At 44.1% G+C, this 15460-nt stretch overlaps 2 protein-coding genes across 3 annotated transcripts in view; one reads left to right on the plus strand and one right to left on the minus strand.

Moving 5' to 3' along the window:
• The window catches only part of LOC128301852 (potassium voltage-gated channel protein Shaw), a 40045-nt gene extending 35812 nt beyond the window's left edge, over nt 1-4233 (plus strand). The window contains exons 7-8 of one of the 2 annotated variants that reach the window (XR_008287355.1): nt 1861-2415; nt 2483-4233. Coding sequence is in view for 1 of the 2 variants with exons in the window: in XM_053038500.1 (XP_052894460.1) it covers nt 1861-2300 (440 nt within the window). In the remaining variant the exon portion in view is untranslated. Of the gene's footprint in view, nt 1-1860 lie in introns of both variants that reach the window. The other variant, XM_053038500.1, reaches the window with a different exon arrangement.
• Nucleotides 4234-6791: 2558 nt separating this feature from the next.
• Nucleotides 6792-11146, minus strand: LOC128304772 (uncharacterized). Its single transcript, XM_053042002.1, has 4 exons — nt 10723-11146; nt 8258-8407; nt 8007-8170; nt 6792-7931 (listed from the first exon to the last, which is right to left on the minus strand). The coding sequence occupies exons 1-4, from the start codon at nt 11144-11146 to the stop codon at nt 6792-6794; spliced, it is 1878 nt and encodes a 625-aa protein (XP_052897962.1).
• Nucleotides 11147-15460: the final 4314 nt, after the last annotated feature.

Raw genomic sequence — 15460 nt, forward strand, 5'->3', positions numbered from 1 at the left:
CCGTGCACGACGCAGTGGTTTCGATGTGCTTTCCTCGGAAAGTAACGTTCGAAAAACGCAGCTAAATCCTACTCACACAACGGCCCCCGCAAGGCACTCAAACCCTGCGTAATTAAATTCATTCACTCCGGCAAACTTTGGATCGTAATTTGCCCTGCCTGCTGCCAGAGACGGGTCGCAGTGCTGGCGCGAGATTATAAGCTTGGCTTTGGAATTATTTTAGCAAACACGAAATACCTTCAGATTTGCAGTGATTGATGTCGTGAGCTTTCCGGCTGGAAACAGTTCACACAGCTGTACATTTTGGCGCAAATTCCTACCGTCGGGATTGGCTCAATGCTCGTAATTCATGGCGCAATAATGAAGCCATATTTCTGATTTACTACACCTTACTAAGTGACAGCAAAGCGTTCAGCGATAGTTGTGCACACTAAACCGCGCTGGTTCTGAGATTTGATGTAAATTTTTAATCGTTCCATAAATAATCCTCACCCTGAGTGTGTGTTATACCCACCAGCCAGTAAACATTAAACACTGTCTCCTTAGATAGCGAATTCAATGTGCGTGATTGTATGTGTTTCTTGTTTTCCTTCGTGTGCTTAATGCCCATCGATAGTTTGATGTCGTCGTCCAATGCCTACTAGCATAGTACCCGTTGTGTGTTTGTGTTGTAGTCCTAGAAGTACAATGTGCTGTCACACCTTGCCCCAGAAACACGTGTCTGTGTCTAGTTATGCCAAACCATTTCCCATCAGCTCATGTTGCCCGGTTGACATTAACATGCTATTTTCCTTAAACGTCACACACACCCATTTACGCGCCCTACAGAGAGTCATCAGTTTTAAGCACGCAAACTTCATCTCCTCCACCTCTGGCATTCACTTTAAGCCACACCTTAGTGACCTGCTTAAAGATTAAAGCAAATTATCTTAAATCTCCACCACGCTAAGCTTCATCATAAATTAACTACACGCACCAGCGTTTTATCCTCTCCTGAAGCGGGCGATTCGGTAAGAGCGCGCGCCTTTCTTATCATGAAACACAAGACAACACATTAACGCATCACTTTCTTGAAACGATCTCTCCAATTTGGAATGATTTCTCAAACAAGTTTCTCTCTTGTTCCTTCGCGTATTCTCAATAAATCGCTCATAAAATCATCTTAACAAAAGAACGTTGGTTGTGCGAATTGCATACATTTGGGCTTCGTAAGGTTTCAATACAGGGCGCCGAAATGTATGCAATCCGTATGTCAAAAGTAACATAATGCAGCTTTTTGCAGCCAATTATCGTCCCCACATCGTTTTATACATGTTTAGTGTGGCAAGACACGATTTCCGTTCCACTCGAATCCTTTCCATTAATTACATTCCAGTTTGGTACTCTTAAAATAGCTAAATACTGTCTATGTTTTGTGTGTGTGTGTGAATGGATTTGTCCGTATTTTTAAAAATCATCATTGATCCGTATAAAATTTGGTGTTAGTATAACAAAATCATTAATTCGTTTTCACACTGTCTAACAGCTCCCTTATTCAATGTAGATCCTTCACGTTGGGTGGTTCGAAAGCAGAATTTTCCTCAGTTGTGTCACTGTTACTTCTCCTTAGTGATTCGTTTGATGTTCCATGTTGGCATCCTTCTTTCGGACCGTGTGTCTTCTCTATCTCTTCAACCTCACTCTCTTTCTTTCTCTCTGTCTCTCTAGCATCTGTTTGATGGTTTGATGATTGTTTGTAGCCATTTCAGGCATGTTGTTTACCTGTGTTTCCTATTTCTCCTCCGACCTGCCCCCGGAAATGGATCCCATTCAATTTGTCACTAATTTTGTCTGACTACTTGTCTGACCCACCCATACCAGGTCCGATCGGGGCAAGCATCGTCGCAATGTGCCCGAAAAACGTTGGCCTTCACACCAACCCAGCCCTTGCCATGTGCAAGCCAACGTTCGAGGTGCGGCCACCGAGCATTGTGCCGACGCCGATGATGCTGGTGCCGCGCGATTCCAGCTACAAACCGACCGTTACCACACCGACGGCAAACAGCGGTACGGGACCGGGTACCCTAGCGGCACTCACCAATGCCACCAGCACCACCAACAACAACAGCACGACGGTTGCCAACAACAACAGCAAGACTAGCAGCACGAACGGTGGCAGTGGGGCCGGCGTGAAAACGATCGCCAACAGCAACAGCCAGTGCAGCATCGTGAAAAGTACCAGCGGACAGCTAGCGAACTCGGTACTGAAGAGCAATGGTACCACCGCTAAGGAGACGGCCGAGGAGAAAAGTTTTCTTTGAGCGTTTGTGGCCAACACCGTCACCGTCATGCATGCACCGAAACGCCCAAAAGTATGCAATCGCCAAGCACCGCCAACGGAATGCCAAACACCCAACAACCAGACTCAACCACACCGTACGCGTAAGCCATGTAAATATGAAATCATGAAAGCTCGTTGTATATGATACTTTACCACCAGCAGAACATGGTGTGATAGCATAGCTCGTTCTATTTCTCGTACTTAAAAGCTCACCAACAAATCAAAACCCAGCTCGTGCTCCGAATGCAAGCAAAAGTGTACGTGTACGTGTGTTTACGTGTAAAATAATTGTCTCAACGCTAAAGATCACTTGCTAGCGTAAGAGTGCAGTGCGTTCGGAAGCTTTGGCACCGAGACGGTGGTTCAATTTTCAATTATGCCTTTTGACGCTTCGACAGCCCCACACAGGCACAGCAATGACACGCATATTTTTAACTCAACTATGTATAAAAATGTAAGCGATGCGCGTATATAAATAAATGTGAATATTTCAACACTGGTGCGCACTCGAACGCTCGATGCGCTACAGTGCTTCGTTATGGTGCTTTGTTTTACAATTCTTCCTGTGCGTTTTCACACAAAATAAAAAGATGGAAGCCCATTGTACAACACAACCATCCATCAACATTGTGCTAAAAAGGTTTCTCTGAATCGAAAGAATTTTTGCTGTACATTTCTATCATCTTTTTCGAGATTCATCCTACCGATCGATTTTGTGTTACGTAAGAAAAAGCTATGAAGTTTGGAATAATAAAACCATTGAGTTTAACATAAATACAAAAACACCTAAGCTCTTCAGTCTAAATCCAACATTGTGTTAAGAAGCCTCTAAACAAATTGCAAAAATTAAGAAAACAAACACAGAATCATAAGCGTTGAATGTGATAAAAGTAGATTTAAAATATAAAAAAGGGAAAGGTAAACCTTGTGTGGCAAACAAACCAAAACAAAAAAAAACAACCAATTGTTGCAAATGTAAAATTTACTACTTGGCTAAGTAATAAATAATAATAAACAATCTAGCAGAAACTTGATCCTCTAACCAAGCTCAAGTGTGCGATGTACTTCAGATGCAAATGCATTCAATTAATGTAAATCAAAACAGAATCAGCAACAGCAAACAAGGAAGGAAGAAAAAGGCACCATCGTATGCAACTGACAGGGCGGAGACAGGCGTAAACTTTTACTTACCGATTATCACTGTTAAGAAATTATGAAAGCTTAACGTAAACAGATTAAAAACATCAAACACTAAAAGAAAATATGCAAAACCACAGACAATGCGATTGCTTGCTGCATTCGAACTGGAAGTGATAGAGAAAAACGCCATAACAAACAAATTCATCTGAGGAAAAGGAAATGAATGAAAGGAAAATGAAATCACACGATGACACTTTACGAGAAAGCATTAATCGAAAAGAAAACAACAACAAGAGCAAAAAACGTCAAGACAACAAAAAGCATTGCCATTTATTGTATTTTTTTCTCACTCCCGTCACGACACGGCACGGTTCTGGATACAAAGAAATGAAAAGAGAATGAAAAATATGAATCGCCAAGCAAACAAAACATGACAAATGCAATTTTATTTTGTTTGAATTTGTTTTCGTTTCGGTCCATTTTATTGTGTTTACCTATTTCTTTCTCATTTGGCATTCGGCGAATGTTTATCCTTGGGGATTTAATCCGATTTATATCGTTATGTTGCTGAGGGTCAGTATACAAAAAAAAACAGCTCCATAGACACTGGGTTTGTTTCGATGCTGGAAAGAAAGCAGCAAACTAAACGCTGAAATACGGTTATGATATCCTTTCTCGAACCGAAGACGAATGCTCGGAAGTGTTGAAGAATTATTCATACAACAACAACAAAAAGGAAAGCGATAACGAAAATAAAAAATTATTATCACAAATGCTACGTGACAAAGTGAGGTTGTTTCTTTTCAACACTTTTCGATTTATTTTTATTTCACTGAGAAGCTCTATCCTATTTTCCATTCCAATGCCTACTGTTCGTTACACCTTAATTGTTTGCACCCTTTACATTCATTCTCGCAGGATATGTTTTTCAAATTTTCATGGTTTTTGGGGGACCATTTTCTTGTTCTTAGAAACAGCTCCTTCAGCATATTCCTGTTTATGAACCACCCGCACGCCCCGACAAGTTGTTCGTGCTGTTGGCTTACTGTTTTCAAGATTTATACTCGGTTTTTCCCATCCCTGGGATGCTTCAATCTGTGCTTCCTGTACAACGGCCACATTAAAATCGTACTGCAATGAATTGTGCCCTTTTTACCTCCATTTTTCCCAGCTGCTACGGTGCCGTAAGGATCCTTGCACTTCCACCAGCTTCCCGTATGGTTGCAATCTTTTCACGGCCGAGGTCGAAGTGGATACGCTGTCCCACTTATTCTTCCCCCCATCCTAGGGACAGCGCTCGCTCGGTGGTAATAAAGTACGAGATTAAAATTTCATTCTGCACAAGAACATCAGCGTGTACCATTGGAAATGCTCCGTTCCGTTTCGTTTCTGCAATGGACACGGCGATAGCCGCAGCAACAACTAAAGTCCTTGGAACACCGAGAACGATGGAGCAGGTCGTTGGAAAACTACATGGCACAAATTGCACTAGCGCTCACCGTCGTTTTTTTTTTTGGTTCTCCCTTTCTTTCGTTTTGAGTATATTTTTTGAACTCGTTGCTCAAAAAGCCATCCCGGTAGGCTCTCGGGTTGGTACAAAAGTTCATAAAGAAACCATTAAACTCAAGTCAATTCGAGAAAGTTATTCCCATTTGCGAAACTCCGGTCCCGGGCACAGTTTCGGTACGGTTCCACCCCGGATGGAATTAAATCAGACCGAACGATACAGCCCGGACCGATTGGATGTTGGTTAGCAAAGGCGGCTCGGAACCGGCCGGCCAATCGAGAGTTGTCCAATTTTGTCGCACAAGTGATTATGTTTTTGGGGAGATGAATAACGTGCGGGAAGTACTATAAAAAACCGGACGGCGCAGAAAGCGATAATGCCAACGGTACAATGGTTTGTACGATCAACTGGGGAATACAATCATGCAATCAGGCAAGTGTTTGAACTTTGCCACTGCCAAAGGTTAATTAAAACATTTTAATTACACTAGTATATTTGCTCGCTTGCTAATCTCTGTGTGGAGATTGTTTTAGAATCGTAGAATACGTGAACTTTACGGAAGAAATGTCACTTTATTGAATACTTTTTTAGGAAGAAAAATATATGATATACCAACCTTTCCAATGAGCTTTTGTCAAGTCCATAAACCGTACCGTGTTAACCCAGCCAAGGGAATCGTTTTTCATGGTACCACTTCATCCGCAAACATGAAATTGGATCAGAAAGCTCGTACGACCGACCTCTCCCCTTCATCGATACGACCTTTATGACTACGGAATGCTCTTAACCTACATAAACCGCCACAATCAATTGTTTCACGGGCCTTCCTGCCGAACCGTGTGTATATATGCCCCAAAGGTAAGGTGAAGTGATAGAAATTATGTTTTACGGCAACCCATCACATAAAGCTCGATTTCCCATTCACTCGCATCGTTTCCGAACCAGCCAACTCGTTTCTGGCCGCCGTTCAAAACCATATTTTGGCCTACATTAACTTCGGAAGTGTCATAAAATACGGTGCTAACCCTGATGCAGAAAGCAACTCTTCTTTTATCTATGTAACTATTGAATTACATTTTCATGATATCGTTTTATTACACAATGTGACGATCACGATGAGATGATGGAGTTGTGGCAGAAGCGGATGTTGTTATTAAGTCGTTAGATGACACATCTGTCCAGCTGCAATGTAAAAAGAACCCACAAACAGTATGAAATCGGCTACAGCTAAACAATATAGTGATCTCAATGCGTACAGCAATGTAACACTTTGCGCCGCAATGTATGCAATTTGTTTTACATTTCTGCATATTAACTCATTCTGTGTTTACTTTAAGTTTACCTAATGGTTTATTTTATTTTACTCATTTAAATAACTCGTACTGCCTTCTACATTATGCCATATACATCTCTAATTACAATTGGATGAACCACACCTACAGAAGAAATACTTTTCTTAAAACTGATTCTGTACATTTCTGCAGTTTTCTACGTATCGTCGAAGAAGAAATGGAGATCTGTATGGACGGGTGTGGATTTTCATTTCCATCTGGAGTATGGTTTTACGGAAGAAAAATAAAACAATTGAAATGCATTTAAATAACTCAAAATGAGTACAAGTGTACGATGACCAGTTCCTAGAAACCTGATGCTTCTTCTCATGCATATCTTATCTACTTTTTTAGTAACCTAACTCTCTCATATCTCTCTCTCGTTCATGGCAAATAAATACGCTGCTCACATTCACGCAAATACAACCTATTTTATACAAAAACAGAGCTCTCTTCCACACTTTCCTTTGTATAAGATCTATGCTATCATATCTTAACCACCACAAGGAATTTGATTGTACCGGATACACGCACCCAGGTTGTCCTCCGGACTACCCCTGTCGATTCCTTCGCCAAAGTGAATACCCAACCGAAACGGTGTTACTGATGTTTCCACCCGGCACGGTGAAACGCCCGGCGGACACAGAGAGTTTCCACAGTGTACCGGCCGGCAGGTGGGTAGATCGCCCATACCAACCCCGATGAAGTCCTCCACGATACACGGTAACGTTATTCGGTCGAGACAGTTGATGCCCTCGAACTGTCGCGCTTGCCAGTCCCGCTTCGACATAGCACGACCCTTCCGCCGTTTTGGGCTCTTCACCACCTCATCATCATCGTCGAAGATGCTGCGGGAGAAAAAGGATGGGAAGAACCCATCGAAAAACCCACCACCACCGGATCCTTCCTCATCAGCTGCTGGTTCGTCGGCGGCTACTTCGGGTTCCTCCTCGGCCGGAACTGGTTCATCCGCGGCCGGTTCTAAATCGGCTGCGGGTGCTTCAGGAGATGCCTCCACTATTGGATCGGCGATAGGAGCCGGTTCCACGGGGATGTCCGCAGCTGGTGCTAGTGGATCGTCCGCTAAAGATGGGTCTGAGAAGGGTCCCGTTCCGGAGATGGGTCCCGCAAGACTGCCTGACGGGGCGATACCTCCCAGTGGACCTCCTCCTGCTCCTCCTCCTCCTCCTCCTCCGAGCGATCCTTGCTCTCCGGAACCTGGTAGACCGATACGGAATGACTGATCATCGCAAGGTTCGTACGATACCGAACACATGCCTTTCTCCTGTCGAATACAGGCTCGATAGTTGTGGTTGGCTAAATAGCGTCCATTTTCCGCAAAGTTAAACGTCTGTATGAGACCCTCGGTGCCGGTGAAGTACTGCATACAACCACTCGGCGAACGTTGGCTGAACGGGATCTGTGACACACGGATCTCCCACAGCCGTTGGGCGAACGAACGCGACGCAAAGTTCATCTCCAGCTCAATCTGCTCCTCGGCCCGACTCTTCGGACTCAGATCGTAGTACAGATGTTGACCCGAGTTCTGTCCGCACAAGTCAAACGGGCTGATGCCTCCGATTAACCTAAACAGATCGCCTTCACACACTCCCGTACGTCGATTCGGTTGACCCTGAACCAAAAAAAACGAGGGCTATTAATGAGCAGCTCCGTTACACGAATCACGACTCACCACCGCTCAACTCACCAAAGCGAAATGAATGAAATCAAACTTTAGCTGCGAAATGTCGGGATTCATCAGCTTAATCTTAAGCTTGCAGCTTCCAACATCTTTCGGCACGATGCCCGGGAAGGCGGGCGACACAAAGTACGTGATGTTGTTCACTATCTCCTCGTTACAGGTGGCCACAACTGGGGACGAAATTGAAATTCAAGCAGACAATATTGATGGCTCATGCTCAAAATCCAACCCCTCAATGGGGGTGGTTGCATACTTACACACACAGCACACACCAAAGCCGAGTGCACACTGACCTCGGGCGGTTCCTCCCTGTATGCGACACTCGTACACGTTCATGCACATTCCCGTCCGGCGGCCATCATCCGACAGGCACTCGTCATCCACCGGCACCGGCAGGAAGTTGAGCACTAGGTAACGGAGGGAAGGGAGGACGAGGGAAAGACACATAAGGTATCAAAATCCGGCCCGGATGCCCCCCAGGAGGGCTAGCGTCGTGTTTAACTATTCATGAGCATCTCGTTCGGATGGAGGGGTAATGAAGATATGAGCCTCGATCTGTTTCGTCGACCGAAGGAACCAACGTGGTCGATAGGAATGCAACGACGCTACTTATTTGCACACAGCAAAGGCAAGGATCTGGATGGGTTACAGAGCACGGTAAGTATCCCATTTCAAGCTTCGGGATGAAACGATGACACCGGAGGTTGAGTTCATTCGATTCGAGCTAAGAAAATGTCCAGCGCCAACAAGTAAGGCGTCTTAAAGTTCTCGCTAGAGCATTGCAAAACTATCACACACTGTCTTGCCAAGGTCTTCATGGCCAAAACTTGCCCTAAACTTTGCATAATAGTATACACAGTACTTAAATATTCTTCCAAAATAAATGACCCCGAGCCCCACGCCTGCTCCACGCCTGCTTTAAATCGGCTTTTCTCTACTAACCTTCGCACCGATCCCCATTATCCCTCTCCCAAACGTCGTAGCCAGCGCCATCTACAAACCAAGGTTCTTACAACCCATTTACGATTACTTCAGCTCGCACCATGGATTATTCAGCACCCAATTAACCACGCCGTTTTTGCACGCCATCCCAAGACGGTCCCCCAGATCGTTTCTGGATCCTACGACCGTGGTGACCGTGTGCAGAGCAAACAAGTGGGAATCGTCCTCCATCTTCAAGTTCCCCCGGCTTGCAACATCACCCTTTCATCATCAAAATCAACCCACCAAGCACCGTCAAGCAGACGAGGGTAAGCTCGTCGTGTGTCTAGAATGTGAACTTACGCTATCCTGTGTGCTGTTCGTCCCCGGACTTCCCACATCACGGACTTGACCCCAGCCAGCCTCTGACGGTAAGGCAGGCAAACTTTGTCCACCCGTTTATGCCTGAGTTGCCTCACTGCTCGTGCTCCTGCACCGTGTACGGAACGTGTTTAGCTTGTTCAACAGCTAGTAGTACACTGGAAGCATTACACTAGCGCTCCCCAAAAACCCAAACCCCCGATCAGACCAGGCTCCCAACTGCAGCTGCAATGCAAACGACCGTCAGTGGCAGTGGTGTGGCGTATTTTTGTTATTGTTTTCCCTATGCCAGCAGTAGAAACTGCACTGCACTATCGTGTAAAGCGCATTACGTCCTAGTTAGGTACTATCCTTACGGATGCTTTCTTCCCATTCTGCCCGTCGGTCGTTTGTTAATTTGGTGTCAGATCTGTTTAACCAACTACCAACAACCGCCTCGCCGTGCGTCAAGGAAATATCAACTTCTTTCGGGCGGGCAGATGCTTGCAGCGATGAATATTCCTTCGCCTGCAACCTTACCCAGTGCTACGTGCAGGCTTGGAAAGTTCGTCGGATCTTCGTGTAAGTAATGATTTAACTTCCGGATTCATCCAATGCATTACTTCTCGATGGTGTAGTAAGCTGTTGGAAAGCGTTAAGAGTGTTTACTGCAACTGGGTGTTTAATAAGTGCATGGAGTTCATTTATCATCGTTTAATGCAATATTGTAGCGGAGTTGCAATATTCACATTGAGAGGATGAACCAATATTTCATATTTTTGTAACTTTTCTAGTGATTCTATTCTCAAGAATCATCCCGATCGCATCTCATCAAGAGTCAAATTTATCAACCAATTTCTTCCTGCATCAAGTAAATTTAAATCATTTTTAAACTCTCAGAATCTTCAGGAAATCTTCAGAATTTGGAGCGCGACGTCCACGTAGCTTTCTTTTTCCTGTAGGAAACATGTATAATAAATCTAAAATGTGATGATGCTTTAATTTGTAAAAACTCCATCCCAAGGAAATTCTGAAGCTTCTTTTGAAATTCTGAAGCTCCTTTTACCCATTTGATTCATTCGCTTTCGAAGAATGCGACCTTCGTTCGTACTTCCAGAACTTTCGCTCGAAGGTTGCAAATACCCTACCCGGCTATAAACGTCCAACCACGTCAATCCGATCGATGCAATCACGCTGCAATTATGTTGTTACACGAAACAAGTTCCCGGACTCTTCCTCCAGCTCATTCTTCCCTGCCGCAACCGTTTTGTTCCGCTACCATACATACCGGAATCCGGTTTCCCCCGCGCCAGGACCACTTTCTCTCAACCCTTATCCAGATCGCGCGTAGGGCGCATCATCTCACAATGACAAACCCCCGAGTAAGAATTCCCTCCACTCCGTCCGCGAAAAACTTTCACTCGGTACAGTTTTAATTTACCTTTCGCGGAACGTCTTCGTGTTTGTGTGCCATCGTCCCGATGCCGGCTTGCGTCACCATAGAAGGCAGCGACACCCGTCGGTTCGCCGTAGCTGTACCGGCTTCGACGACTGGCTCCGGAACCGGTTGCCGCGATACCATTGGGGCGGCTCGAAACTGGGTCAAAGGAATCGTTCGACCTTGCCCCTGACCGTACGCCCGCCCCGTCCGTGACCGTGGGAGATCCCCAAATGTCGTACGTCTTCATCGATGGCCAGGATTTGGCGGCGAGCGATGGTGCCCCGGCACAGCCGGACGGTCCTAGCAGCAGGCCTAAAAGTACCGTGAGCAGAAACGAAGGAAGAGTTGACCTCAAACCGGATGGGATCCTTTTCCTTCGCTTTCGAGTCGAAGCTTTTCCGGTGGTCGTTTGTGGTGTGATCATGCTGACGATGCTTGAAATTCGGCGTCGTTGTGTACAGCGGGTTCAGGAATAAATCGTGGGATGTAAAATTTTGAAGCTACGCTTTCAATTCGTCCAGCCCATTTAGACCATCCTTGGGTTCGCTTTGAGTGTTTTCATTTGCACCGTACAGTCACACAACTTTGCCGGGTTTTGCACATAATTAGGAATTATGGTGAGGAAAACGAACTGACGATGCTACTTTTTGCGTGGCGGCTAGATTGAGTTGAAGACTATTCACAACACCAACAGGGCTAACGTACGCTGAGGACACAACTTTTATAGGTCACACAAACTTTGCACCCGCGGTTTGCTCGTAATATTTTTTACCATTACACTTAACTGAACTGCCCTAATAAACACATAATATGAAGACATTTATATTCGTGCCGTTTGAAAGATGACTTGAGCACAGTATTTCACACCAAAGCCCGTTCTATTCCGATCGTTTGACATTAATTAGGATTCAGTAGCTTTAAAAATTTGATTTGGTTTTAAGCACCTTGCGGCATATAGAAACGTTTCACACTTTACAACACTTATAGTAAAACACGCACACAGCACCACAGATACAGATGGTTATGGAATATTGTTTTAAATTTCGTGTCAATAAAAACCACACACCAGGCAGCAGAACTTTTGACCTGCACAACATTCCACCGGGGAAAACAATTTCCTTCGTGGCGCCTTGCGAGTGAAAGGAAATGTATCCTTATGCTCTGTACCAACATACAAATATATTCACACACTTATACAAACACACACATACACACCTACAGACGCTAGGAACTGTAACGCACGGATAGGCTCCGTAAAGTGAATGCATAAATTATGGCACTTGCATGTGATGAAAATTTGCTCGTCCTTATCGGAGCCGACGCCTCGGTCAGCCTCGTAAGCGCTGGGTTGATGGGAAATGTGCCGTTGGAAAATACGGCGAGGAGAACAATTTTCAGCTCGTAAATTTTTCGCAAACACACTAACACAACACACCGTTGTTGGTTGAGTTTGCTTCTTTTTTCTTTTTTTTTTCGACGAAATGCCGCTTCTCGATCGCATAACGAAACTTTTTTTACTTTGTTTCAATTTGTTTTTGAGTGGAATTTTATTAAAATAAAACATGTTGACGTGCCGGGGCCGCAATGGTTGATTTTCGATTAATTCGGCGAAAATAATTGCATTCATATGCAAATTGCTTGATTAAATTGTTTTTTACATGAGTTGGAGATGGGCTTGCTTGGATTGGATCACCGTGGTTGTAAATTCGGGTGATGAATACTGAACTCATAACCCAATTTCTTGTAGGTTTTTTGAACCACCATCGCCTAAAGCTATGCTATCAATTAATATTGCTGAACGGCTTTGTCTATTGGGCATTAGTAAAATGGTTATTATTCGCGACGATATTTAACATTTAAAAGCTTTGTATACTTCTATCCGGAACTTCACAAATTAGCGTACTCATCAACAATATTCAGAAAAAATGTTATTATTTTTAAATTAAGCTTCAACACATATTTATTCTTTCATTAGTAAGAAGGAAACATCTTCATCGATACCAGTACAATTAATCGCCAATTAATTACACTTTCATTGACCTCCAATCAACAGAGCAATGTGGCAATTATTTCAAGAAAGCATTAGACACGAACCAAACTTTTGAATGAAGCTGCCATCTTTCCCGTTGGATGTTGGTGTTTTTTTTTTTTGCTTCGACTTCCTTCTTGCTTCACGTAAAATTGTCACTTTCGTACGTTCATTATTTCCCTAACCGGCCTGTAGCGTCGGCAGCATCTTCCTCCCGGACCACAGGCGGTTTGCGAACCAGCACGCAAACCGACTTGTGGCAACAAACTTTCTCCAATTACTGTACGCCAACAACCAGCCGTCTGAATGTGTGCATGGGCGAGAGTTTGTCGGATTGTGAACCCGTGCGTGTGTGCGAAGTTGGTCATTCGCTGCAAGCACACTTGTAACCCACAGAAATAATGTCATTTTAATCACTAACCGCGCCACTAATGCCAAGGTTACGGCCCATCCTTTGCCAATGCCAGCGTGTCTTAGTGGACGGAACCGGAAGAATATTTAAAGACTATATTTTTCACTTGCTTTACACTCTATTTTTAAAGCGCTTTTGTGCATTGCTCTTTAAGCACTAATTGCTTATTCCTCTTCCTAATTATTTCACATAATAACTCAACATAATTCTTCACTGTATTTATTTTCACACGCTCATTAAAATGGACATAAAACTCCTCCCCATTAACACCCTCATTCATTAGCCGAATGAGATATACACCCGATGCACTTGCTGCACTTTATCTTCGCAACGCGGAGCGCAAAACAAACCTTTCGCACGATCACGGATCTCGTCCGTGCAACTGCACACGTCTGCTTCAGCCGATCGCTTAAAGCATACTCCCCAAAGCTAACCGTTCGGCGATCACTTTCATGCGCCCAGCCATCTTCTCCATCTCGGAGAAAGAGATCTTTCCTTTTCCTCGCCATGAATCATACTCCCCACTCTTGCTGCAACGAGACACGAGACCATGCAAGATTAAAGATCATCATCGAGACATTTCTGTTTTTTTCTTCCTTTCTGTAGCATTGGCCTCAGGCTCTAGGGGAAGGTCAAATATGTATGCTCACTACCGTTTGCAGCTCGTTAAGAGGGGTTAAGGGTAGGGCATACACGGTTACACGGTGGATACATTGTGCATGGCGTGTGGCTGCTACACAAAATAAACTTCTTGAAGACGTTGAGTGAGATATTCCAACAATCCTTCAAGTCCTCTCGAGTTGATTTTGGAGAGTTCCATGTAATTGAATGTTTATAGCGCTTCCGCTTTGGGTTATGATTGGATTATAAATTCGTAAATCAATTTACCAACTACATTCGACGCGGAAGAGATGTACTGCGTTAATTTAGCCTTAGAAATAATTAGCCCTTGTTGTTAAAAATGGAAATAAACCTAAAAAAACTTATGTATCCTGATCATGGCAACAATCATGTTCATCTCAAAACAAAGTTATTTTTCCAGCTTGTCTTGAACGCCTTTTATTTTGGCCCTTAAATATGGTTTGGGAAAATCTGTATTTAAAATTTATTATTTTAAATAAATTACACTTTAAAATTTAATACATTAAAATAGAACTCTTAAAAACAAATGCTGCTTTGCCGCTCTCTTCTAATCTGCAAATTTAAATTACATTACATTGTAGACATCTTTCTCATGTCGGTTCACCCGCAATACGCCGTACTGCAAATGATAAACGATGGCCATGCGTCATCATTTGATCGATCGGCGAAGGCGTCACTTTGTCGTTAATCTTTTCCGCTTCGCCATCCGCACCGTTTAACACACAAGACGGTTGGTTTTAGCGATCAGGAAAAAATAAAACACATTCCAGCGCTCAACTTTGAAGGGAGAAACCATTAACCAACCCTTCGGTTGGGCGAGTCATCGACCTTTTCTGGTGTTTTAGTGCTTTCCCTTCCTTCCGCTTTGTTACGCTTCACGTTTGCGTTCCGTTGCGTACGGAGGTGTACATTCCACCGTTTACATGACCCACTTTTAATGTTGCTACAGTTTTCTTTCAAACGAAGAAAGCACACGAACGGATTTGTCCGTTAATCTGTTTCGGTGGTGTAAAGGGCATATCAACCCCCGGAATATGGTGGCGACGACACCAACACAGCGGGAGAGAGCAAGTTAAACAACCACACAAGCATCCCGTACCTATGACCTATTGTTTACCTTTATGATTAACTAAGACAACAAACCGATACCCACGTGCAAAACAACGGAAATAACAAAAACACTCTTGAGCCACAAGAAACAGAAGCAAAAACTAACACACATCGAGACACGGAGAAAAAGAGCAAAGAAACCGACAGACCCACTAACCACTAATCACCAACATGATCGCGGGCTCGGAAAGGGAATTATCTTCGTCTGATGGCTTCGTCTTCGTGCGAACACCTTCAATTGCATCTTTCTATTTTGCTTTTGCTGCTCCCATCCCCGACCCGTCCGCGCCATCTCACGCAATTCCAGCGGTATGTAGTAATTTCACTTTTCTTTCAATTTCTGGTTTCCATCAGCCAACCGTCGTGGTGAAGACTGGCACGCCGCTGTACCAAACGTCGCAGGTGGAAAGTGTTTCCTATCCCACTGTTTACTTCGCAGCCACAGCATGTTTCTAGCCGGAGAAGGAGGGCCTCCTTCAAAGTCTCTTAAACGAAAGTCAAGTGCCCGTGGCAAGCAAACACATGCCAACAGTTTGTCGGGTGTG

Source organism: Anopheles moucheti, chromosome 3 (assembly GCF_943734755.1).
Source record: "Anopheles moucheti chromosome 3, idAnoMoucSN_F20_07, whole genome shotgun sequence".
Classification (NCBI taxonomy): Eukaryota; Metazoa; Arthropoda; class Insecta; order Diptera; family Culicidae; genus Anopheles; species Anopheles moucheti.